Consider the following 25,354-nt stretch of genomic DNA (forward strand, 5'->3'; position numbering starts at 1 on the left):
CTTGATTTCCCTGTTAGCTCACTGCTTTTGCCTTGTAGGTATACAAAGTGCCTGTATGGATGGACACATTCCTGTATTTTTGTAGGTATGGGCTTTTTCTTTAGAAGATGGCATGCCCAAGGAAGCTCCTCAGTTTACAACATCCTTCATCTGTCCAGAAGGAGTAGCTGCAGCTTCCACAGGCCATGCCAGGGCAGAGTAAACTTTATGTCCTATTGGCACAAGGCAGATGGGCTGAATGCTACTCCAGGATAGTCTGATAGCATGGCAATGCTTCTGAAAATGCTATTTTGTTAAGGTCCTGAGTCTTGTTGCTAGACGATATAGTCACTTACGGGACAAGCCACTGTGTCCTTCAGAAGACTTAATCTGTACCATGAATGGAGCAACTCTTGTACCACTGTGAGTATAACCTTGTAAAAAGGAGCATGGAGAAATGTCAATACTATGTTTAGATAAGTGGTTTCAACTGGAAAAAGTAAGTTTGCTTAGTGTGGTTTATTTACGATCTGAACATTTGACAGCATTACAAGTGTCTACTTGATCAACAAAAGAAGAAACCACTCTTTATTGGCACAGTCTTGTACCAACCTCCCCTTTCCCGGTAATTCTTAAACCAATGGCTATTTTCAGCCAGAGAGAGACCTGGTGGAGATGGAGCTGTACAATCTCCATCAGCTGGAAGCCTGGCAGAGGAGAAGGGCTTTGCTGTGAAGTCTGACTTCATTTTCACTCCTAGGTCTCTCAACTCTAACCAGTGTTGTCACTTCTTGGCCACCCTGCAGCTGTGTCAGACCAGCAGGCCCATCAGGGAGGCCTTGGAAGAGAGTCCAAACTACACTGGAAGGAGGGAGGACAGGAGGCATTGCAGGAAAAAGGGTTTGAGGATATAAAGGCAATGTGGGGACATGGAGAGAGGGTACAGGGAGACTATTACAGTAAGAGAATGCAGAGAGGAGAGCGGAGGCTGTTACAGGTTTTGCTGGTTTTGCTGCCTGCTAAATCCTCTTCTTTGACATGTGAAAGGAATGTGAAGGTGCAAGACAACAGGAATTAATAAGTAATCAGTGCTTTTCAATTCCAAGGGTTTTATAAACATTAATGAACCTTCATGAGCTGTTGGAGAGGTATTTAAGCCGTATTCCATTTTCACAGATAAGGAGATGAAAGCTCTGGCTCAAGTCCAAAGTTTTCAAAAGCAGAAACTACTTTTAAGAGCTCCCCTTGACACTCAGCACCAGAACTCCAAAGGGATTGATTTCACATTTGCCATCACTGTCAGCTGTATCCTGATTACTTCTGCAAAGCTGAGTCTAAACATGCACACTCAAAAGGAGCATTAACTTCTCAAAATTCAGGCTCTGTTGCCTTGTTTTTTCCCCAAATCATAGAAAAGAGAAACTGGTTTATGAAAGAAATAGATATGTAAAAATATTTACATTTTTTACTATTGGACCATGACAAGAATGAAAACAAAGACTTTGTGGGATTAAGACACTTACAAAAAGGGCAAAGTAAACCAAAGATTTTTAAAAAAGACTTCCAAGTACACCCATTCATCTGTGCAAATGGGAAGGGAAGCAGAACACGTTTTGAAATCTTTCTACATCTCCCATAAAGACTAGGCAGATGTTTGGGTGCATTTCTGTAAATGTGTGATGAATATTTCATTCCTGAAAGGAATACAAAACATGAATGTGTATGTAGTCACCAGCTTCGCTGAAGTGAGGGAGAAATAACGTGGATCTTCACTAAAAACCATGTGAATCGGTAGTCCAGAAAAGAAAAAAAAATTGTTTATAGTAGCGTAATAAAAAAAATAAAATAAATAAAAAAAAGGAATAGACAGTTATAGATATTTTCTTTGGAATTATGCATTCTAATTTTAATTGTTCTGTGGCCATGAAAACATGATCATCTTGTTAGCCTACCTGCAAAAACATAAGTGCAGAAAAAGCCTCCAAATTCTGTTGAAATGGCAGGTGTCACGTTTAAATTATCCAGCAGCCAAAAGAGGAGGAGATGACAGAGCTTTCACACAGTATACAGCAATCACCTAGAAGCAGAAATGTAGTGCTGATCAGAGGGAGTAGGTTCATACCCAGTCCTAGGCATCTGCAGCACGGCTCCTACCCAGCAATATCAGCAGTGTGTCAAGCACAGTCTCAACATAACCTTAAGTGTCACAGCAGATCAGTGGGAAGATGTAAGAATCACAACAGAAATACTCCTTTGGGGATCCCCAGTGCATAAAAAAGAGTAAAAAGTTGCCAGAAAAAGATATCATAAAGGGTCCCTCAAAGGCACTCACACACATTTAAAACTTGTCTCAAAGCGCTGACAGTTCTGTGACAACCAGGCTTGTTCTGTGACACAGTTTTGCAGTCTTGCAGCTGCAGCTCCCCATAGGTAGTTTGAAATCCTCAGGAGGTGACCAGAAGTGTTGTTTTCTCCCTACACATTCTGCTGCACCCTGGCACCACTGGCAGCACCGGCAGCACCAGCAGTCCCAGCATGGTCACCCTGATGCCACTTGGGTGGTAACATGGTGCTGAGCCCTGTGGTGGGAGATGCTGACTCTCTGCAGCTGCCAAACAGGTAGGCAGCATCCACAAAAATGGAAGATAATAGAGTTTTATGTGGCTTCAAGCTGGTTGTAGGATCCCTGAGTGTGCAGGGTTATGACAAATCCCATGGAACAGGAGTACAGCATCAGACCCTGTGGTATACAGGCAGGATGGAGACCATAAAAACTTAAAGAGAACATAATATACTTTCATGTGTTTCTGTTCTGCAAACTCCCATGTGCCCTGAGTCATCTCTGACTGAGAAAAAGGTATGGTTAATTCAGATTTAAAAGGTCTTACTGTCTACACAAGATGATACTCCAGGGAATGGTTGTTCAAAGGAAGAACAGGGTAAGCACCTAAAAGAAATTTTTAAAACAAGGACCTCTGGCTCCAAGTGCAGCAAAGCATAATGGAAATTCTTCCAGCTTCCTAGGACATATTTTTAGCTAAGGCAGATGGTACAAATACCATTGCTCCTCTTCATACAGAGACAAGATGGGCCACTATAAACAATACTGGCATACATTTGGAGGTGGTTTGGGTTTGTTTTGTTTGTTTTTTTTCCCCCAAATCACCTAAGTATTGCTGAACTCATGAAGGCTTTTTGATCTTGGAAGATGAATTATGATGGGGATTTTGGATCAGGAAACAGCCCTGGAGGAAGCTGCTAACACTGGCCACTCCACTTCAGGCTTCCTTTGAGACTGCCTAGGACAAGTCAATGCCAGCAGCTGTATCTTCAGTAGTATGTTAGTGCAGCAACACCTTTTTCCTATCAAGGTCATTTGCTTTTGCTGCTGAAACACCACTGCTCTACAGAAAATGACACTTAGAAAATGGGCAGGTCGCAACCTCGGTTTAGGAAGTTTTGTCCTTTCTACTCTGGGCTTTTCACCTTGACACAGGTTATGGGGCTTTTCCACCTTTACTTCTGACTCAGAATCCTTTGTTATTGGCCCTGCTAATTTGCTCTGTTGTTCAAGATCTTGTATTACCAAGATACAAGAATTCATTACATTCCAAAAGGTATAAAAATCACTGGTTGTTTGATTCATTCTCCTTAAAGAGTGCCAATGCATTTCGGGAGGCCAATTCTTCCATTTCCACTACACTATAGCAACTATGCCAAGCCAAAAATAAATGGTATTCTTGGAATGCAGTTTCTTATAGAGGGTTGGGCACTCCTCTTCTTTTGTATCAGAATAATTTTAGTGTCTTATCTCAATGTCAAACTGGGTAATATATAAAAATCCCAAGAGGATGTGGTCTACCCATAGCTATGTCTTTGAGAATAAAAATACCTATGAGGTGAGGGGTCAGGTCCCTGGAGGATGGACAGGGAGGGTATGCTGGGTGTTGACATGAGTAATACCTTCTTTCCATCCTAACAGAAGTAATCAACAGCATCTCCTCTCTGTGTCCCAAGGTCAGTACTAATGGGATTGAGCAAGCTGCCGTGAACAGGAGTCTTCTGTACCTACTGAAGATGGAGAGGAAAGCTGGTAAAACTCAGCTCTGGCAAAGTACAGAAGCATCATTAAGAACTGGTGGGGAGGATGTTGAGTGAACAGCAGGGCCAGTTGTGGTCACACACCTCTGCTGTCCTTTGCAGAAACAGTGGCCATGGAGGCCCCATCCAGGATTCCTCTCTATCACTTCTGTGCTCTGCAGGGATTTGCTGTATGTGAGTAAAGGGCTAAGGGATTGGTTTTTTTCCTCCAGTGTTTTGGAGAACTGGAAGTTTAGTAAGACAAGAAAAAAGCTGGAGTTTACTGCCTTAAACCACATGTATGTATTATTTTATTCACATGTCCCAAGAGAGGCTGTTTTCTCAGGAAATGTTTGTTAAACACCTTGAAATGTGATAATCTTTCCAGTGTCACAGTAACTGTGTGATTCCCAGAAGAGATTTGACAGTCCTAAATTGCAGAAGTGGGTTTTGCAACTGGAAGCAAGGGAGTGATGCTGGAAGTAAAACAAGAAGTGGAATCAGCAGTACAATCATTTTGGATATTGCCTTTCTAAATACTTCATCAAAAGACCTGGCACTTTAAATATAAAAATGCACATTATAATGTTGTTGACAGGGAAAAAACTTTGAAATGTTATTGCATAAAACTGTGAGTCAGGACCTCTAATGTGTTTTTACAGTGTTGCCTGTACCTTAATTACACTTGCTCCTGACAGTGTATTATATCTTCTTACATCTTCATTATTGCACAGGCATTAATTTAATCAGAGATAATAAATGAAACCTCTGGAATTAATTACAGGTCATAACAGTTTTGTTACTTTACTAGAACAGGCAGGAAGGCAAAAACATATGGACCCATAAACATTACCTGGCTTTTGCAATCCAGGCATTGAAGAAGAAAGACAATGAAGATTAAATTACTTGGAGATGTAGCTGAGAATGCTCAGGCAGTTTTTGGTGTTTCTGAAACTCAGCAGTTCTCGGTGGGATGACCTTGACTACTACATTTCTGGGATCCTTTCAAGCCCAAATGAACCTTGTGTTTGAATCTATTTCAAAGATCTAAGTTTAAGAACTGCTTTTGCAGATTCCTGGGATCTGATCTATCTGGCAGGAGGGGTCTTTGCAGTGTTGTTTCAATGGAGGCATGTTGCCAGGAGTTGGGATCTGCGTGTGAATTACCGTGATTTCCCCTTGGCCCCTCTTGTTTCTGCCAAATTTGAAGTGGACTTTCTGTGAGTGAGAGGCAAACATGGCCCCTTTCCAACAGCACAGTGTCTGTGAGGGTGTCTGACAGGAAAAAACCTTGCAGGGGAGCCTTTCAAAGCCTCTTAAAAAATCCCCTCTTGTAGGGGATTTCTTGTAGTGAAAAAAAAGTAATTTCCTTGTCATAGGAAGCAGAGGGTATCTTGCTTGGTTGCCTAATCTTTGTGACTGCAGAGTTACGTTAGAAAGTAATTCCATCTTAAATGAAATTATTTAACTTATACTATTTCCAAAATGTCTCTAGTTCCTTGGTGTACTATTCATGGTAAAAACCTCTCTGAACAATATGATTTGCTTAGTAGGCTTAGTATTTAACCTAACCTTTCCTTTTTTTTTTTTTTTAACATATTATTGCATTTAGTGAATTGCCTTTTTTAATGCAATAAATACATTATCTTCTTTTGTTTAACACACTGATCCTTGTAGGCAGCTATTTTGTATTCTACTTCAGTTGTCACTTTCAGAAGAGCTACACATATATCAGGCCAATTAAATACGAGCTCACAAGTCAACTTCAAACCCTTAATAACTTCTGTTCTTTTCTTAAACTGTCTCTGCTAGATCTACACTGCTCAAGTACTGAACTACCCTGAAATTATTATGATATATCAAGAATGATATGATATGATATATCCCCTCAGTCTTCTGTAGAGGAGGACTGTTATCTACCTGGTCTGTGTTGGGGATTGTCTCCACAATGCAGGAAATGTAATCCTACATTACACGGAAAGCCTGGCAGTCTTAGCAGTGGGGGATTTTGGATCTTGAGAGTTCTTTCAAGAGTAACCCAGTGCTTGGAGCAGTGTCCTGAGGGCTTAAGGCTGTTGCTGGGTGTTCACAATGTGTGTCACTATATCTGCTCCTTAGATCAGTGTAGGTAGGAGACAGGTAAGGTCTTTTCAAAATCAAGCCACTTATCAATATGGTGAATCTGAAGATCTGGGGCTTCATTTCCTCACAAAAAATCCCTTCCCTGCTCTCAGAGTGCTCAATGGTTTTTTGCCAGGGGGCTGTGAACCTCTGCATTGGTGGATGGCTTTAAGGTGACATGCCAGGCTTGAAGGGGATATGCCACTAAGAAAAGTAAATGTATCAATGCCTGCTGGCAACTGGTCTACAGGAGGCTGAAGCTGTAGTGGAAAAATTTTGAGCTGCAGAAAATAAAGGGTTGAAAACAGTAGGTGTTGATTAATCTCTGTGAGCCTTTTTTTTTTTCCCCTAGAATAAGTATGTTTTAGTTATTTTTCCCTAGATGTATTAGCCAGCACTTTGAATTTCCAACATTATATTCACTGAATTATTTCCCTGCCACCCTACACTGCACTCACTGCTGCATCCAGTAAGTCCAAACTCAGGATCATCTGAGAGTTTCATCAACTGTGTCTCAGGAATTGAATTAGCTCATTGATTAGGGCTTTTTCAGACACTAATAAAGACACAAGGTAAAGAATCAAAACTGGAAACATGGAGATGACTGGACTGTGCACCTGTAGAATGCTAGCCAAATTCCAGCTCATTTTTAAAAAATATATAAATAAATTAATCTCTATCTTTAGGGTCTCATTTCACGATAAATGCAAATGATTCTCTCTACAGTCTCCTACCTGAAAGATCAGCCTGTTTCTTTCCCTGAGTGCAGGAAATGCATTTTCACAAAATGACTAAAGAACTAACCTAGCCGAAACACTTAAATCAACAAAAGTTAGTTTTCAACTAGTTTAGTTAATGCTATTCACTACAGAAGATCTGACAGGGGCAGTGAGGGAGCATGGACAACCTCTTTTTGTGGCAGCCCATATGTCCATCAGCTTCAACTACGCACCTTCAAGTCCTGGAGCCTATCCCAGAGCACACTCACACTTCCCTAAGTTTGTTCAAGCATTTCCGGCTCCCCTCTGATGTAGGCTGAGAGGGTTTGGTACTCTCTGCAGAGGACCAGCCAGGCAGGAGGCTCAGACCACCATGGCTGCCTCTTTCCTGCCAATGGAAGCATCATTCATTTTATGCACAGGAGAAATCCGCCTTCCCTGAGCACCTCAGTGACATCCAGAATAAAAATATATATCAGTTTTATGGGTGAAAAAGATGAAGCTGTGTGAAGGTAAAGGGCCTGACTAGGGCTGGGAAGGCAGTCAGTGACAAAGGCAAGAAGGGAAAGCAAAGTTTTCCTTTTGGTTGTCCGCTGTGCCATCTATACTCTATTTCAAGGATGCTCAGGATCTCTGCAGTTTGTTCCAGGTATGACTGATGCTCTAATGTAGGCTGACTGACAGACTCCCTGCCATGTGCTATTGGTACTGAAATTCAGAAAAGATACAAAGCATCATAAATAACACAAACACAGTCATTTCAGAGTACATGCTAAGGGTGGCATAAGGCCAGAAACCTTATTTTCTTTCAGTTCTTTCCTTTCAAATACATCTTCATTTTTTTTAAAGCTGTTTTTCTCTGGCCTACTAACCTTAAGTATCTTCAAGCAATTGAGTAAGATAGTCCCATCTTTTCTAGAATACATAAGAGAATAAATAAAAAGGCGTGTAACTTCTCAGCACTCTGTTTTTTTGTCTAATAACCTACTAGATTCTCATCCTCCCTGGTTTTATCTACCTCTCCAGACACAAGCATTTTAAAGCTATTGCCTCACAGGAGACTTCAGCAGATTCTCACATCATTGAAATCCTGTTGAAATACTGGCTGTGAAAATAGCCAGTCCCACTGTAGGGCTTTCTCCATGACCATAAACCTTTTGTTAGCTGTTGCCAAAGGCTATCTAGTTTTCAGGTAGAAGCTGTGCCTCAGGATGTCAGGGAATGCTGCATGCAGTGCCACATTGAGAAAGAAGGATGCTCCTGCTTTCAATAGATGTGTTTACTACAATATATATTTGAAAGTGCTTTGTTTCACTCTGTCATCCCGTATGAGTCTTCCCTCATCTCATCCATCCCCCTCTTGCCCCTCTGTAGCCATTTCTCAGAGGCTCTTCGTTAATTGCCTTCCACTGGTTCCATGTGTTGGAAAAGCTGCTCAAAAAACATGAAGGATCCCATTTTGACTGAATAGTTGTTGGGATAACTTGGATGTGGTGACTCTGAAGGAGTACTGTTGGTGAGGTTCAACAAAAGCCTGACTTGGGATGTAATTAACAGAGGCAGGTGTACATGACACTGGATCCTGAAACCAACTGCTTTACTCTTTTGCTAATTCTCAAGCTCAAAAGCACCTCAAAGGTCAACAACTTTCTTGGTCCTCTTCTCAATTATATCTCAGATCAGCCTGCCCAAATCCCAAGGCTGAATGTAAAAAAACATTCCCAAAACAAGAACAGAAATGAATATTCAAATATCCGCACAGGGAATAAATATTCACCATCACACTTCACCAAGCACTTCAACAAGACTTACATATCTTCAGGATAGTTTCTGGGGGCAGGGGAAACCTCTGAGCTATTCTTATCCTGCAAGAGCATTTAAAGTAATTTCTCCTTACACGCATTAATTTTTAATACATTATTATGTGTATGTCCATCTTCTCCTTTTAACAGCTTTTATTTTTATATCAGACAAGTAGTAGGCTGAAAATGCTTGCTTGCAATTCTATGTATGGAAATGAAATCATTGCATGCACATAGATATTGTAAAGAACACCGATCACACAGTGTTTAGCAAACTGCAGCTGAGTACAGAATTTTGGCTGCTAAATATTCCCACTGGCACCTGGAAACCAGTCCACATGGGCATCTTCCAATTCCCAGTTAATTATTGGGAATTACTGTTGGCTTTGCTAAGTAGCACACTGTAGCATTGGTCCCTTTCAAAAAGTTGCGAAGTTCACAAGTCATGTAACAAGAGGCTGAGGTTGGTAAAACAAAGCTCAGATCTTTTTCCCTAGTCAGAATTCTCTACTTAGAGGGATCTTTCTTTGTTGAAATTTATATGGGATTTAGCCAACAGTGACTTGGGTCTTTAATCTAGAAGAGTGAGTGAGGGAGGGAGGGAGGGAGGTTTAGCAGCCTGCTACTTCAGTGGCTATAAAGAAATTATTTAATATTTGCTGTTAACTGGAAATGGAATGTGACTGAGAGAAAGTACACTGGCCATCTTTCAATCATAGAAAGGGTTGGGTTGGGAGGGACCTTAAAGGTCATCTATTTCCAATCACCCTGTCATGGGCAGGGACACCTACTAGAGCAGGTTGCTCAGAGCTCCATCCAAACTGGCCTTGAACACTTCCAGGGATGTGGCATCTGCAGCTTCTCAAGGCAATCTGTTCCAGTGCCTCATCACCCTCATTAATGGCAATCTGTGTTAATAAAGTTGTAAAATACAGTATCAGAGGATTACCAACATAAGGTGCTGCAGCAGTAACCACTTGTGAAGGTTCACAAACGATCCTGCTAACAGTTTAACCACAAGCTGTGCCAGATTATTTCTTATAATGAGAAAAAACCCAACCCTGTAAAATTTAGATTCTGACTTCTCAGTTGAGGGGCGAGGTTTCAAGCGCTGGCCTTCAAACATCAAAGTATGCAGCTGCGGGCTCACGCTTAAGGCTGAGATCGAGAAGGAAACAGGAAAGCAGAGTCCCCCAACCCTCCCCATCTCTTCCCAAGGCCAGAGCACCCTTTCCTTCCCGTACTCCTGGCGGTTCCCGCGGCGGAGACCGTGGGACAGGCCCGCAGGTGCGGGACCTGGGGGGCACATGCCGGGGTGCGGGGACCGGACCCCAGCCACTGTAAAACGCACAGCGGGTGTCGCCTGGCTCAGGGGATCCTCCAGGAACCCCACTGTGCCCTGTGTGGGGCTCGGGGAGCCATGGGACCCCTGAGAGGAAGAGCCTGGACCTCCCTCCTGCTCCCCCCCACTCCGGCCAGAGCCCCCCGCCGCATCTGCCCAGCGGAGCTGACCTGCCCGGCTGCGGCACAAAGCACCCGACTCCGCGGGAAGGGCGGCTCGTTCCCGGACTCCGCCTTCGGCTCCTCCCCGGCGGCCGGGCCCGCGCCGAGGGAGCCGGAGCCGGCGCCGCGTAGCCCGCGGGGGGCGATGTGACCCGGGCGGCCCGGGTGCGGTGCGGGCTCGGAGGGGACAGAGAGGGAGACGCCGAGCCGGGGAAAGATGTGGCTGAAGCCCGAGGAGGTGCTGCTGAAGAACGCCCTCAAGCTGTGGGTCACTCAGAAGAGCAGTGGCTACTTCATCCTGCAGCGGCGTCGGGGCCACGGAGACGGCGGCGGCCGCTTCACGGGTACCTGGTGGCGCGGGGGTCGGCGGGGCGCCCGGCCGGGCTGGGCAGCGGGTCCCCCCCGCATCTGCCCCGCGGGAACTCGGCCGCGCGGGGGAGCCGCCAGCGGGTCGGGCTGGGGGAGCGGGGAGCGGCCTCTTTGTTCGGCTCGGCTCGGCTCGGCTCGGCACGGCTCCGCTGGGCGATAGCGCGGAGAGGGCGGGGGCGCCGCGGGTCCCCGGCCGCGGGCGGTGCGGAGGTTGCCGTCGGCCGGGCAGTGTAGGCGGCCCTGGCTCCCCCCGAGTTGCCCGGGGAGCAGCTTCGCCCTTTCGTAGCCTTGAGCGGCGCTGAAGCCACTTTTATTGTTACTTCCCCGCGCTCCTCTCCCGACGGGTTTGTTCAGCGTGACTAAGGGCGGCCGCGGAGCGCGTCAGGAGGAGCGGCGCCGATGCCCGCGGCCGCGGCCGGCGGCTGGGGAGCGCCGCCGGGGGGCTCGGCGGGGTCCCGGGGCTCGGCGGCGGAAGGTGGAGGGTTGTCGAGGGTTGCCGGGGGCTGTCGGTGGCACCGGGTTGGGCTGTGCCACCCCTGCTCCCCCCCGGACCGGCCGCAACCTGCGGCTCGCCTGCCCTTTCGATAACGAGAGCTGAATAAATACATATAGGACTCTTTGCTTTTGGACGGTACGTGACATTACGGGAAGGGGGTTGTTAATTCAGTGATGTGGAAAAGTGGATTGTGACTTATTTTTTGCGTTAATTGCGCTACGGCTTATGTGCCTGTAAATCAGGCACGGTGTATCCATGTGGCACTCCAGGTACGTGTAGTGAAGGATACATTCGGAGGAGAAGGATCACGCTGTATTCTCTCAGCAGTGTGGATCTGTGAATAATTCCGGCGAGAACGCTGCGTTAGGCTGCACTGACGTTGTCGAGTGGGGAATTCGGGCCAAACTTTTGGTTTAAAGACATCAGCAGCTGAATTCAAACAAACAGTGGTTTGGAGAAACAATATAGTTTAACAATGTAGTTCTTACTTAAAAGCAGACGAGGCTGTTTTGTACCTTCCCAAAATCAGAATTTTTAATGGTGGCTTATATATTTGAATGGGTGGTCAGGTATTTTCGAAGTCCGTGTTTTCTACGGTGTTTAAGAAGCTGCATTACCACGTTTGATATTTATTTCATTAAAACCTTTTGTTCCTGAACCCTTGACCCTTGCCATTTGATAATACTGCTTTCTAATTTTTTTTAATTTTTTTTTTTTTTTAATCAGAGCTTATCCTCCTATCTATGCATAAAGTGCACAAAACTTAACTGTGGCTTGGTAGGTCCCATGCTATCCATGTATCACTAATGAAATGGAAGTGTTCCCAGGGAGTTTAACGCTTACCCTCGTGTTTTTCCCTGCCCCCTGTGTTGAAGTCAGACTACTCTCTGTGACAGTAACGACGCTGTGGATTAATTTTCAGAGTTAAAAATAGCTATTTACAGCTGCTTGATTTAGGTCCAGGACAATCATGAGGTTCAGTTTCACAAATGTTAGTGCCTCGTGTCTGAGCTTTTCACTACAGAAATTTGCAAGCTTAAACCAAACAAAATGCTTTTCTCTCTGGTTAAGTTTTAGGTGAATCATCTTGCCGAATCTACGGTGCATGGACTTGTTCAAATCTCATTTGGCTGGCAAAGGAAAGCTGCTCTGGCCTCACACATTTTGCAAGTCAACTGTGGGTTCTGACAGTCTCTTAAACCATTTGGAAATGTTTGTATTTAAAAGGGCTTAGAAATTTGAGTCCTAGAACCAAAACAGAAGAGTTATGGAGCGTTAAGCCTAGCTGGAGTTGGACAGATAGTGTAATTTTTTTTTTTAAGTTTTTACTTGGAATGAACGAAATGGAGACCTGTACTGAGAAACAGCTGGTTTTGCTGGTAACTGTTTGCTTTCAGTGTAAAGCTTACCTCCTGATTCTTGCTTTACATGACTATAGAGACACTTTATTGTTACCTGGCTTTTCCAAACTGGCAGATACAAAGGGCAAAGCACTGCTGTATTTCAGAGTATGGTCTGCCAAGCAGTAGAGCCGAAAGTTAGAAGTTTGTTTTACTAGGGAAGCAAAGCTTAAATGAGAGCAATGTCCATATCTATTTTCCCTTTAATAACATAAGCCCTGGCCAATTGCAGTTAAATTTGATGAAAAGGTAGAAGTTTTGAAACGGTGAAGATCCTGTATATGAAAGCAGGTGCCATGGTAAAAGAGAATCTCGTAACTCCTGTGGTGAGGAGGAGGCTGTGTATCCTCAAGCTGTGTTAGACCCATGTGGGATCAGAAGAACAAAATCCCCAGAAGACTAGATTTCATTAGATTGTAAATGGGGCAGCAGACCACCCGAGATGTAATTTGCTCTAAACAAGGTGGAAGGGTGCTACGCCTGAACTGCCCTTGTGCGTGTTGCTACAAAATGCTATTTGCACTGAGCCTATGCAGGGACATCTGTTTTATGGCTCAATTCTCATATTTGCATGTCTTTCTTTCTTCTAGACACTTCTTCTTCCTTACCTGGGCATTTTGTCTTTTAGGTAAGAGTAGGTTAGCACAGCTGGAGGGTATATTTTATGTAGATTTAATTCCTGAAGGATGGACTAGAGAAGATTTCTTTCACAAATGTGCTTTTCTTCTGTATCTGTGTCTCTTTGTGTGCTGTGTTTCAGTCAGCCTCTGAACAGATGTTTGTAAGTGAAAGACTGTATTTCCTACTGTTATTTAATTTGTGTCCTAGGGCAATTACCAAATGCACACTGGGCTTGCAAGCAGTGGGCACAAAAAATGATGGAGGCTGTATTTAGCTCTTTGTTACCTGACCAGTGACATTTTGTGTTCTGTCTTCCCAGGAGAGATTCTTTCTCAAAAAATGTTCAACTTGCCACTTCACCTGGATCTCTACTTGACAGCTGTGTTAGAAAGGAAAATGATAATGTTTTAGAAGTATTTTACAAATCAGGAATGATTTTTCAACTAATAACTAATTTTAAAACTATTTTTTATAGATCTAAAAAAAAAATTATTTAGCTCATCAATTTCTTTTTGTTCTGGGATTTTCTTAGACTAATGGGAGAGCCCTTTAGTGATCTCTACAAAAAAGGCTTGTGATGTAGCCACGACTGACAAGTCAAAGTTAGTTGGATTTCGTACTGCTAATATCTTTGGTTCTGGGGTTACATATTAATGATAAGCTTGAGATGCCAGTAGTCAAAAACACTGTCAAATGCCTTATGGTAAATACTACAAGATGGTTTAGTCTTTAAGTGAACCACTACTTTCTTTTTTATTAGGGGATGTTGAAAGCTTCATGCACTTTTCTGTTTGATTAGATTAGTTTTGTGCGTTTTGACAGCAAAACTGCTTGTTCTGGGAGGTGTTGGGAACAATTTCATCAAGAGTGCTGGACTGAGAGTAGTTTTTCCTTCTTACCAAGCAGCTAGCGTTGCAGTTGCTGTTTATATTTCACATTGCACACTTATAGCATATAAAACCCCACTCAGGATTCTTTCAAACACTTGTGAATCCTCCTGTTTATAAATGAGGTTAAGTAAGACTTTGAAATGAACTCTCGTTTCAAGTAGCTTTTTGTCTTGTTGAGATACAGTGCTTTTTTAACTTCATGCTAGAAGTAGATCAATAAAAGATTATGTTTTGTTCCTCTTTTATCCATGTTTTTAATTTACTTATGATATCTTGCCCTGTTATTCTTCCAGCCTCCATTTTCAGCTCAGGGCACTTTCCAAACTGGATATGGTTTTACATTGTTTGCAAATCACAGAGGATGAACATTTTGAAAGGAAATTCATTTCTTCTTCTACTCATATAAACCTTTACGGTTCACAGCTCTAAATATAAGATAATACACTGGGAAAAAGAAGAATCTTCTATATGTGAATCTGAACCTTATTATTACTTTAGTAAAAATAAATGTGGTAAGCATGACAAATAGACTTCCATGAGCTATATGCCAGCAATTGAAATAGAAGTCCCATTTTAGGATTTAATTTTTTCTTTTAAATAAAATTCTTGCAGTGTGATAGCTTTTGAACTGATCTACAGAGTACTTCTTGGTTGTGAGTGGAGATTTGACTAGTTATAAGACCTTTCTTTCTTATTTTCCCTTTGTTTGGATTTTAATTTTTTTAATGCATACAGAAAACTGGCTGTTGGTAAGCTCTGTGTCTTTTTCCTGGAAATTAAGAAAGCAAAATTTTTTTTGCTGCTCTTTCATACTCTCCTGTCCAAGTGGTCCTGTAACCATTGTCAATACGTCAGCTTTTAGTAGCCTTGTGCATCTCCCAAGGTCTGAAGTAAATAATTTTTATAATAGAATCTATTTTAGGGAAGGGCAGCAAGGGGACCACAGTGGTTGAGCATTCTTTCAACTCAGATGGAGAATCCATTTAGATGGCAACTGTTCATTACAAGGGAGGGTCGAAAATACAATGAAGACTTGGATTTTTAATAGAGAGTTCAAACTTTTTTTCCTTCTGGAAGGAGGGAAGGCAAAGTGAATAACATATTCTTATAATCATATTAAAAGGTCAGTCCCAATAGAGTCTTCAGAATGGCTTGACTTTTTGTCTTAAAATATGTCCAGGATACCAAAACAAGTTATGGATGGATAAATGTTCAATCTGAGTGGAAAAAAAAGAAAAAGATGAAAAAAAATCACAACCAAACACTTTTATTTCAAATGCAACAGTTTGAGGAGAGGAAGATGCCATATTAATAAAGGATATTTGTATGCTCCCTGTCTGTATTCGTGGTTTTGTTTTCTTAAGGAACAGCTCTCTGAAGCCTTGCACAGGAGAGGGAGAAATCTGCATACTTCATTGAAAGCTTGGATTCTTGTCAAAATGTTATCTAGCCTTGCCCACAAGTGGAATTCAGATGGGCAGGTTTTGTTCCCCTTTTTTTATCTCTTTATTTTACTGAAACATTTTTTTAAGGAGAATGCATGCTTATAAGCTCTTTCCTAGGAGGATGGCTTCTCCGTTACAGTGTTTGAGCTGGAAGGAAGGATACGAGCAGGGGGCCAGGCTACTACCTGCAAAACCAGGCACTCAGATTCCTGACCCCTGCACCTCCTTGATCTCTGTGTGCTTCTCTGGCCTCCTCTGCTTGGCTTTCTGGGGTGTTTCCTAATCCTAAGGCACAGCAATGCCGAGATGGGGAAGGTGAAATGCAGGTGCTTGTGTTGAAATATTAGCATTTTGTTAAATGCTAATATTAAAGGTGAGGAATTACCTTTGCTTGGAAAGGAGGGGCTGTGGGGTTGTGTCTACTTAGCGATTGACCACCCACTTGTGCAAGACTAATCCAGTAAACAGCTATGGTGGCTTTTTATTTTCCTGCTGTGGGGGCCAAGTGACACAGGAAAAGGCAGGAGAATCATAAAATGTGGGGGCTGGAAGGGACCTTAAAGGACCATCTAGTTCCAACTCCCCTGCCGTGGGGCAGGGTCACCTTCCACTAGACCAGGCTGCTTAAAGCCCCATCCAGCCTGGCCTTCAACGATTCCAGAGATGGGGCATCCACAAGTTCTCTGAGCAATGTGTTTCGGTGTCTCACTACCCTCACAGGAAAAAATGTCTTCTCTATAAAATTATTAAGGATGTCTGTGGTGGCAGAATTTAGATAGCACTGGTTCGGTCTATTCAGTGTTATTTATGGCACACGCCAGCAGAAGTGAAAGACTTTTTTATATTGCCCCAATTAGTGCCTTGTGTTTGAATAATTTACAGGGCTGCAGCAGCAGCTTGTATATGCCATCTTCTTGTCCATTTTCAGGTGGAAAACAGTTTCAGGTATTTTCACTTGTAATGTGAGAATCAAAGCATTTGGCTCAGCGGCCTTCAGGGTTATAAAAATAGGCTTGGCGTGAGCTGGACTGATGGCAGAGGACTGAGATAAGCAGCTGTGAGTGCTCTGCCATGGCAACATGCCCGCCTGGGGAAGCAGCCTATGGGGAAGCAGGGCTGAGGAGAAATAACCAGTGTCCCAGGGCAGTGATGCCATTTCCACCATTCCAGAAGAGAGGGAGCATGGTCTTTCCCTCCCCATGTGGTGGTCCAGTGCAAGAGCTCAGCATCACATCCAGGGATATGGGAATCATGGGGACCATGGGACACCAACCTCCACAGTGAAATGCATGACTACTTGTATTTCTCATGTCCGCCTTCCCTGGAGCACTGGGAACTAGGAATAATGATTAAGTAATTTGTTACCATTTATTTCTACGTGCCAGATTGAAAAAAGTCCCAGCTCAACAGAAACCAATTTACCTAGTGGCAGTGTTTGATCTAGCAAGACCTGCCTTAGAAGTATTGTAAGGGTTTGGATGTTGAGTATTTCCCTGGGTGAATAAATGCTTGGAGCATTAGGTCTTCATGCTGAAATCTAATGTTGTCTGTGCTTATCTTTGAGTGTGGTGAGCCTGCGTGTGGTGAGCCCTTATCATTACAAAGGAAACAGAGCCTTCCTACAGACGTTGGAGGAGTCCTCCTTCATCCTTTTTTCTTATTACTTAACCCAAATAAGTTCTGCAACTTTTTTCTGGTGGTAGAAGCATAATAAATACTTTCTGAGGGGTGCTGTATTGTACCAAAACCTGTAGATATAATTTTGCAAAGGAAGACAACGTAGCTGGTGTAAAGCCAAGACATTAAGCCATTGTCATTAGTGGCGTTGCATAACTGATGGTGTTTTTATCCATCAAAAACATGTATTCTAAGGAGTCCTGAGTGAAAGTAACAGCCTGCTTAACATCTGTGTTTTGAACTTCTAGAGAAATCAAATCACTGTAGTATGAAAGGTGTCCCCAAACATTTATGCTGGGGGCCACCACTGGCCCACAGTGCCCACTGTCCTGGGCCGTATCCTGAGGTAAGCTCAAGCCTCCACCTTAGCCTATAAGGCTCAGTGCCTGTGGGATGTGTGGCACTCTTTGGCTGTGCTGTAAGAGGAGGCAGCAGTGATCCTCAGTGCATCTCAGCTATGGGTCTTGCTTTGGGCCACCCGTGGGGTTGTGGTCACTAGTAAGGCTCCTGCATGTTAAGGTGGTTGAGGCCCAGTGGGAGTCAGCTTCATAAACCCCCTCATCCCTCTCTCAGCAAGGACACTGGTCTTAGGGAGAGCTGCTGAGATGGCTTGCAGTGTCAGGCAAGCAATCGCTGCTCTTTAGTACTGTCCCAGGAGTGCCCTTTTGTCAGGCTGAGCTTATCCTGGTTGGTGTGAAAAGCAGCTTTCTGCTCCACCAGCTGGAGCACAGGGATGGCAGGGGCTAGGGAATGGGTACATCCAGGTTTTCCTCTCTGTGTTCTGCCTGATGGTGGGCTATTCCAGTTTGCTTACCTCCTCTAGCGTGGCTAATTGCTGCCCACCATGGCTATTGTGAGACTAATTGTTTGCAAATCATTGCGGATAGAGGAAGCTATGTGAAGAAGGGTAATTAGGATTCAGGGTATGAAGTGCTTTCTGCCTCAAAACGCCCAAGATTAATTCTGCTTTATTGAAGCTGTTAGTTCGATTTCACTGTCCTTGAAAAACCCCCAATTATTTTTATGATTGTCTGAATTGTTTGATTTGCTCTTTTCTCCCAGTTCATGTGCCTGAACAGCATAGAGTGCTTCTTGCAGCGATTAACTCTCCTTAAAAAACTGCAACCACTGGGAAGCAACCTATGCTGTTAGCTTCTTCCACTTCCTGGGAAGAGCTTTCTCCTTTCCGGTAAAGTATAGCTTTTGTCAGGCTGTTGGCATTATTTTTCTTTCTATCCCCAGCTTTCTGTGATGGAGCAGATGCAGCAAGCAGTGGTAAGCTCCCAGGGATGAATTGGAAGGCGTACTTTCCACTTCATGGCTTTGTTCTGGAGCGATAGCCTGGAAGGATGCTGTGCTGTGACTGTAATTGTAAATGCCTCAATTTGGTGGGTTTGTCTTACAAAAATAACCTAATCTGACTGAAAAAAAAGATAGAGGGGTATGAGTATTTAAAACACGGCTTCGGCATGATATGAGTGAGCGTAACCACCAATTGCTCTTTTCCAAGTCCCTGCAGAGTAGCCAGTCCTTAGCGACTGAGTGGTGCCATCACACTGCTACTTTGAAAGTGCCAGGTGCCTGTGGCTGAGAGAAACCTCAACTTTGGAGTCACTAAGCATCTTGGCAATCTGGTTTGGGTCTTTGTACACTGATGGTCCTCTGCCTGTTTTCTTGGAAGGACTGGAATGGGGAAATACTTTTAAGTCAGGCCTTGTTGCACATCCGTCCAGCTGCGCTGGTCTCAGGTGTGATGGAAGTTTCAAGTCTTTTTTATTTTTTCCAAGTAGACTTAAGAGAAGTGAAAGGACAATTTTCTCTCTCCTTCTAACTTCTGCAGTGGTCAATTTGCTTGTACAGTGACTAAAGCTGTTCCCTAGGATGCTGGAGACACAGGCTATACTCTATCTTCTCTGTTATCCCTTTGATTTTGGGAGAGGGAGTGTAAGTGCTTCATTTGGGAGGTTCAGGGCTATGGCAAATGGGTGGGAAGAGGTGCCTGTGTGTGTGCATCTGACCTGCTGTTCCACAGATTTTAAAAGTGCCCTTGGAATTTCTTACCAACTTATTGCAGGTACCACATATAGTTTCTTCTTTGAACTACACTGACTTTCACTACTCACTGTGTAATGAATTTATGAGTTCATGTTAAACAAAAGATCCTGGCTGTCCTGACCAGATGTCTTATTTAAAAACAAAGTAAAACTGAAAGGGTAACATTGCTGAATGTTGTGGTACAGCAGGCTTCCTTGGGACTTAGACTTAGATTTAACTCTGCTTTTTAAAATTTTTTTTCTTCTCCCCCCTCCCCCCCCCAAAAAAAAAAAAAAGCAATGACACCTTTGGACTTTTGCCTTTTCATTTTATCTTTTGGTAGGTTTTATTTACTTACTGGTCCCGAACTCTTAAGTGATCAGTCCAGGTCCCTCTGCCTTGCAGCTACTGAAGTGACCACCCCATTTATGGGAAGGCATTTGAGTAGTTCTCAAAAATTTCCCTTTAAGGCCTTTAGAATATGATGGAGGTAAGGAGAAATCATCTTGCTATATGTAGAGGGTGTCTTGGACTGTCTCTTGAATATTGTCCTAAAAGAGGGAAATAATAGATAGTTTTTCAGTTCGAGTTTTTAGTTTGAGTTCAGCTTTAGTTGCTCTCTGCCCAGTGTCTTGGAAGTTTAAAACAATTTTTGAAATACCATGTAGATAATTAACAGTGATTTGGGAAAGGAGCCTGCATTCTTTAGTTTGAAAGATATGGTATGTTTAGTAGAAGTTGGTGTTAAATTAACTTACTGTAAACATGTTCCTTTTCCTAGATTAGTTATGAAAATGACACAAGATAAGCTTTAACAGAATCTTTTATCTTTCTGTGGGGGTATAAGGAACCATGTCTTCAAAGATGAAGAGTGGTGCACTTGTGATTGTTTGAGAACCTGATCCTTATAGTCCTTGATTTGTGTGTGTATTTGTGTGTGTGTGTATGTGTGTGTGAAGAAATGCTCAATAAGTTCATGGTGTATGATGTCCTCTTTGTGTCCTACTTGATTACAGGTTGACCTCTGCAAAGGGGAGACAGTCCCTACCTGTTGTAGAATTTGAAATGGTTCCCTGCTAATTTTTATACTCCAGTTTATTTGTTCTATTTTATCTATAATATGCATGTACACTTGATAGAAATTGATTTGCAATCAGAAGTGTAACGGTCTTGTTTTACTTGGAGGTATGCAGTTTCCAGTATTCAAGCAACAAAATATGCAGGAAAGTAGATGTTTCAGTGAAATAAGAACTACTGAGTAAAGTGTGGGATTTATAGTGAGTTTTCCAGATATGTTTTATAAACTTCCTGAAAAAATACAGGTAGGTGTTGCCCTGCCTGAAACCCAGCTTCCAACTGAAGTGATCAGATTTATTGAGGAGAAGCATATAATTTCAGTAGAAAAGGATCTTTTTCCACTTCTCCTGTCTTCTGCTCCATATTTGTCAAAGGTGTACATACTACACTGGACATTTGCATCTGACTTTTAGCCTGGAAATATTCTTTCCTCATAAAGAAACTTGTACCTTTTGAGGAACCTGCAATGTTCTGTCAGTGGTCTTTAGCAGAAGACTTTCTAAACCTACTTCTGCAGCTTTCCTTAGTACACTTACTGTACGGTTAATTGCTTTTCCTGAAAGGGAGGTCATAAAGCAGACGAGAAGTTGGTGAAGTAGCTCATAAAAGGGGAAGAGGTACTCTGAATTTTATGTTCCTCCCAAAAGTTCTTGTCCCATATAGAGTAAAAATAAAAAAAATAATGGGAGTTTTGGGAAGAAAACCTATGTAGCAGTTCTTCTTCCTTTTCCCCTTCTGCTTCTGTTTCCTTTTATTTTTTACTGTCCTGCAGTATAAATGGTTTCACTGTTTCCTGTGATGCAGAAGGGGTCTGCATCATCCTGACCGAAGGCAAGCTGATGCATCAGCATGTGAGCCAGAGACCCTTTGTATAATTTATATGTACTTGCAAGACAGAGACCCTTTTATTTTATAAATAGATTCTGTTTTATAAAAGACCTTCCGTGGAGCAAACTATTAGGACATGTTATTACAAAGGTGCTTGCTCACAGGCTTGGTATTTTTCAAAGCATGTTTCAGAATCAGCATGCTGCATAAAGTTTCTTGTTTGTTTGTTTGTTTAGGGATTTTTAGGTTGTTTATTTTCCAATGCTATGATTCAAAAGTTAACCCAAATGAGTAGGACGCAACTTGCATTGGAAAAATTTTGCCTCTAGTTTTTGTTATTTTCATGCTATGACAGTTTCAACTAAATTATGCTGTTAGACTTTGGTGTACATATTAATGTTGAATCCTTTTCATGCTCTTGCAAATGCACTCTTAGTGCATTTTTTTCGCCATTCTCTGCCTCTGTCAGCCTCTCCTTTATTTTTGGATGAGACCAACACATGGGAATCGGACCCGCTCTTTGTCCTTGCTCAACTTTAGCAGTACTTGCTTTTATTTTCCCCTGCTGCCCCTTGTGTTTCCTCTGATGTAACCCCACTGCAGACCCTCCTGGCAGAGGTAGGATGTGACAGGACTCCCTGTCAGCCACAGTGATGACTTGGAGTGATTTAGGTGTGGGGTTCCTGTGCCCTTGCAAAGCCCTCATAATGGAGCCAGCCCATACTCTTTTTTTTTTTTTTTCTCTTTGATTCTTAGTTCTGGCTCCTCTTTATCATCTTTAGTTAATATTTTAGCTATGGGTAGTTTAGACAGGGGAGGTGATTATTTCTTTGTACAGTCAAGGGAGGAAAGGGTTTCTTTTTGATAGTTCGTAAGCAAAATGGAAATTGTAAGCAGAAGTAAACAGTGAGAAGAGGAATTGGTTTTTCTGGTCTGTTATTCAGGAAGAGAAAAAGGAATTAATTTTGTACAGGCTAAGAAGTAAACCAAAATTTTGCAGCTCCTTCTGTGCTTTCATGTGTTTTTCCATGGTTTCTAAAAAGAAAAAGGTATTTCATAAATCAAATGTTCTTTAAGTGTTCTCTAGCAATTTTGGTAGCACTTGCTGTTCATTGACTTTAGTGAAATGAAAGGAAATCTTTCTCCTAGGTCTGTCATCAGGGAAAAACGTGCACAGTGCTTCGTAAGTTTCTTCTTCTTTTTCTTTCTCATGATGTATCAAGTCTTTTGAGAGTTAAACCCTGTTTTGGTCTCTGCATCATTTGATGCTTTCTTACTGGCTTTAATCCAGCTGTTTTGAAGACTGCCCACCGAAGTTGGTGCTCTGTTTTCTGTGAGCACAGGCAATTTAGTACCTTTTATACTAGCATGAATTTTTATGTCTATTTCTTGTAGTTATGGGACAGCATTTAGCAATTCCAGATATTTTACGTATTATTGGTCTCCAAATTCAGATCTACATTTTAAATAGATGGATGTAACATCTGGTCACGTATTTAGGTGAGAAGAAAATGCTGGTGAAGTATATTTTGCTGTACAGTTCTAAGATGTATTTTGCCCAGTTTCTACTTGGCTTTGAAAACATCATCAGCAGTGAGTATGGATGCAGGGTCACTCTCGGAAGGTTTTTGACGCTTGTTCCATGTAAGCTTCTCACACCTTTAGACCAGAAAGTGTTTACAATGCTGTTTTGTTGTACTATATTTGAACTAATTAGCTGTGGTTTGTGGTCAAAGTAGGAAGGCAGTTAGGATGAGGACTTTGTAAGTCTCCATGGTTTCCATAAATCACTTAGGTGATGGACTGGAGAATGCCGTTTTTAAAATGGCATGTGGTGCCAAGGGCTGGCAAACCTTTTGGAGGCTGAGAGTAGTACCTTTTGTAAGTTTTGGGTTAATGTTGAAGGAACAAAAATACAACAGGTTGGAAAGGTTACATGTGCTAAGGGAAAACATAGTATTGCAGAGAACTTCCTGGATACTCTAGTGACATAAGCACACACGGTAAAGCCATTACTTGCTAGGAGGTTGTGTCTCTGCAGGATGCACAGGGGAACTGAATATAAAGTTACTCCTGATTTGCTATTTGTAAGCACCATAAGCCAAATCTGAGTTACTTTAATATGCAAATCATGGCACTCAGATGACTTTCTCATGGATAGCTTGATTTTGCTTGTTTGAGGGAATGGGTAGCAAGAAAGGCCAGCAACTTCAGGTGACCTCCAGACCAGGAAAGTCTTTTTTGGAGGCAGGAATTGCTCCAGTTCTTCAAAACGGGTTTGCCTGCTGATTTACAGTGGGATATTGCCACGAGTTTTCTTGGATAGAGTGGCATGTATGTAAGGTTCAGGAGGTGACCTGTTCTGCTTGTGGCTGAGACTTCAGTAGCAGTGAGCATCAGGTTCAGTTTAGAGTGTCATTCTTAAAGATAAGCAGGAGAGATTCCAGTTTAAGCCTAAGAAAAATGAGCTTTTTGAAAAATATGACCTATAAGAAAGAGATGAAGTGATTGGGATTTCTTTAGAAAAAGAGAAATCATTAAAGGATGGGAAACCATGATGATACTTTTTCATTATGTCAAGCATTAACATCAAAAGTGCCTGTGGCCAACTACTCTCCATATTCCAGGGGGGAAGATTAGTTTTTAGCAAGAAAGTTTAAGATTTTTGGTTGAGTGGCTTGTTTGTTTGGGGTAGTTTTGTTTTGGTTGATTTTTTTCCTTGGTAAGAATACTTAATGAAAATAGTGGAAGAGGCTAGCTAGGGAAGTTGCATCTTGGTTATTGGAGGTTTTGAAGAACAGGTTGGACAAACACCACTTATGGCATAGGTGTATTTATCCAGCTTCAGAGTGGGGCTGGAACGGTAACTTCTTAATGTGCCCTCAGGTCTTTCCACTTCGATTCTGCGGTTATATACATATATGTGAAGCAAAACCTGAAGTGCAAAGAACTCTATATGCTTTTGATCTTCTAATCTGGTTTGCCTTGTCCATTTTGAGCATCTGTAAATTGGAGCATAAAACTGGGGAAGAATCGTTATCGTTACGTTCTGTGTTTTAATTTTATGTCTTCAGATGTGAAATGACTTTTAGGCTACAGAAATGAAAACTGGCGGTAATCCTGTTTTCCCCCCTCTTTCTTTGCAGGTCGCTTGGTTGGTGCCCTGGACGCCGTGTTAGACTCTAACGCACGCGTCGCTCCATTTCGAATTTTACTGCAAGTTCCCGGCTCACAGGTTTACTCTGCCATTGCATGTGGTGAGTTATTGAACGGATCAGAAGTTTACTGGGCCGTAGCTATTGGTGAGTCACAGACGGAAAACCCCAAACTGATTCTGAGCATGGTCAGTGTCTGCATGTCCAGGAAGCTCAAGGTAACCCCAGCTAGTTGTTTGTGTGTGTGGAAAGCTATTGCCTATAGCTTGTTTAACCAAATTAACCTCTGGTTAAAAACCCAGATAGGACTTACAAAAAGGTGTTTCCTACGAACATTAAATTTCTGTAGAAAACTTGTGTCGCTAAGGATGTTTTGCTTTGTTAAGTTTCTATCTCTTGCAGAGCAGTAATAGTCCCTTACAGCAAGAAACTTAGTTTAGGCTTTCTCTGCTGAAGTGTTCCACTTGCTTACTCTGAAATGTCTTCGCACACTTGGATATTATGAAACATAACTGGAACCTTTGGAAGATGCTACATGACTTAGGAGGTTGTTGCAGTGAGGCGTGTCTAACTGCCTGGTCTGTTGTGCACTAATCCCTTTTACAGTGTTTCTGCAACCTCTGAAAGTTGAGCTTATCTTCAGGAAAGTGATATCGACATGTGTTGCAGCAACCTTGTTATGACACAGTAGTTCCATTTGTCCTATTCTTGCTAGGCCAATCTGCAGGGCTGTCCTTATCCCTTCTACTCCCATCTATAAAATCCTAGCATTGAAGTTTACAGCAGTTTTTCTTTGGGAATGGTTCAAAGCTGCAACCAGTGAGGTTTAGATTTGACATTAGGAAGCATTTCTTTACTGAAAGGACGGTCAAATCTGGAACAGGCTTCCTTCCGAGACGTGGTTGATGTCCCACCGAATCTGTCAGTGTTTAAGAGGCATTTGGACAATGTTGTTAATAACAGGCTTTAACTTTTGGTCAACCCTGAAGTAGTCAGGCAGTTGGACTAGATGATTCCCAGGATTTCAAGGGCAACAAGAAGGGGTTTTTCAAATAAATCAATAACAAAATTAAAACAAAGGATAATGTGGGCCTGTTACTAAATGGATACGAGACCTTAATAAGATACTAGTAATAGTAACAGAGGATGCAGAGGAGG

The 25,354-nt window shown here is 42.5% G+C and overlaps 1 protein-coding gene across 5 annotated transcripts in view; it reads left to right on the forward strand.

The window, feature by feature from the left end:
- Positions 1 to 10,376: 10,376 nt before the first annotated feature.
- Positions 10,377 to 25,354, forward strand: part of TBC1D8 (TBC1 domain family member 8) — a 51,238-nt gene continuing 36,260 nt past the window's right edge. The window contains exons 1-2 of one of the 5 annotated variants that reach the window (XM_027894814.1): positions 10,377 to 10,548; positions 24,188 to 24,343. In XM_027894814.1, coding sequence (XP_027750615.1) covers positions 10,422 to 10,548; positions 24,188 to 24,343 — 283 coding nt within the window. In that variant the 5' untranslated portion in view covers positions 10,377 to 10,421. Of the gene's footprint in view, positions 10,549 to 12,927; positions 13,098 to 24,187; positions 24,344 to 25,354 lie in introns of those variants that run through there. The other 4 variants (XM_027894815.1, XM_027894816.1, XM_027894812.1 and 1 more) reach the window with 4 other exon arrangements.

The sequence above is a fragment of the Empidonax traillii genome, unplaced genomic scaffold (assembly GCF_003031625.1).
Source record: "Empidonax traillii isolate 1590-97213 ecotype Southwest subspecies unplaced genomic scaffold, ASM303162v1 scaffold443:size705114, whole genome shotgun sequence".
Lineage (NCBI taxonomy): Eukaryota > Metazoa > Chordata > Aves > Passeriformes > Tyrannidae > Empidonax > Empidonax traillii.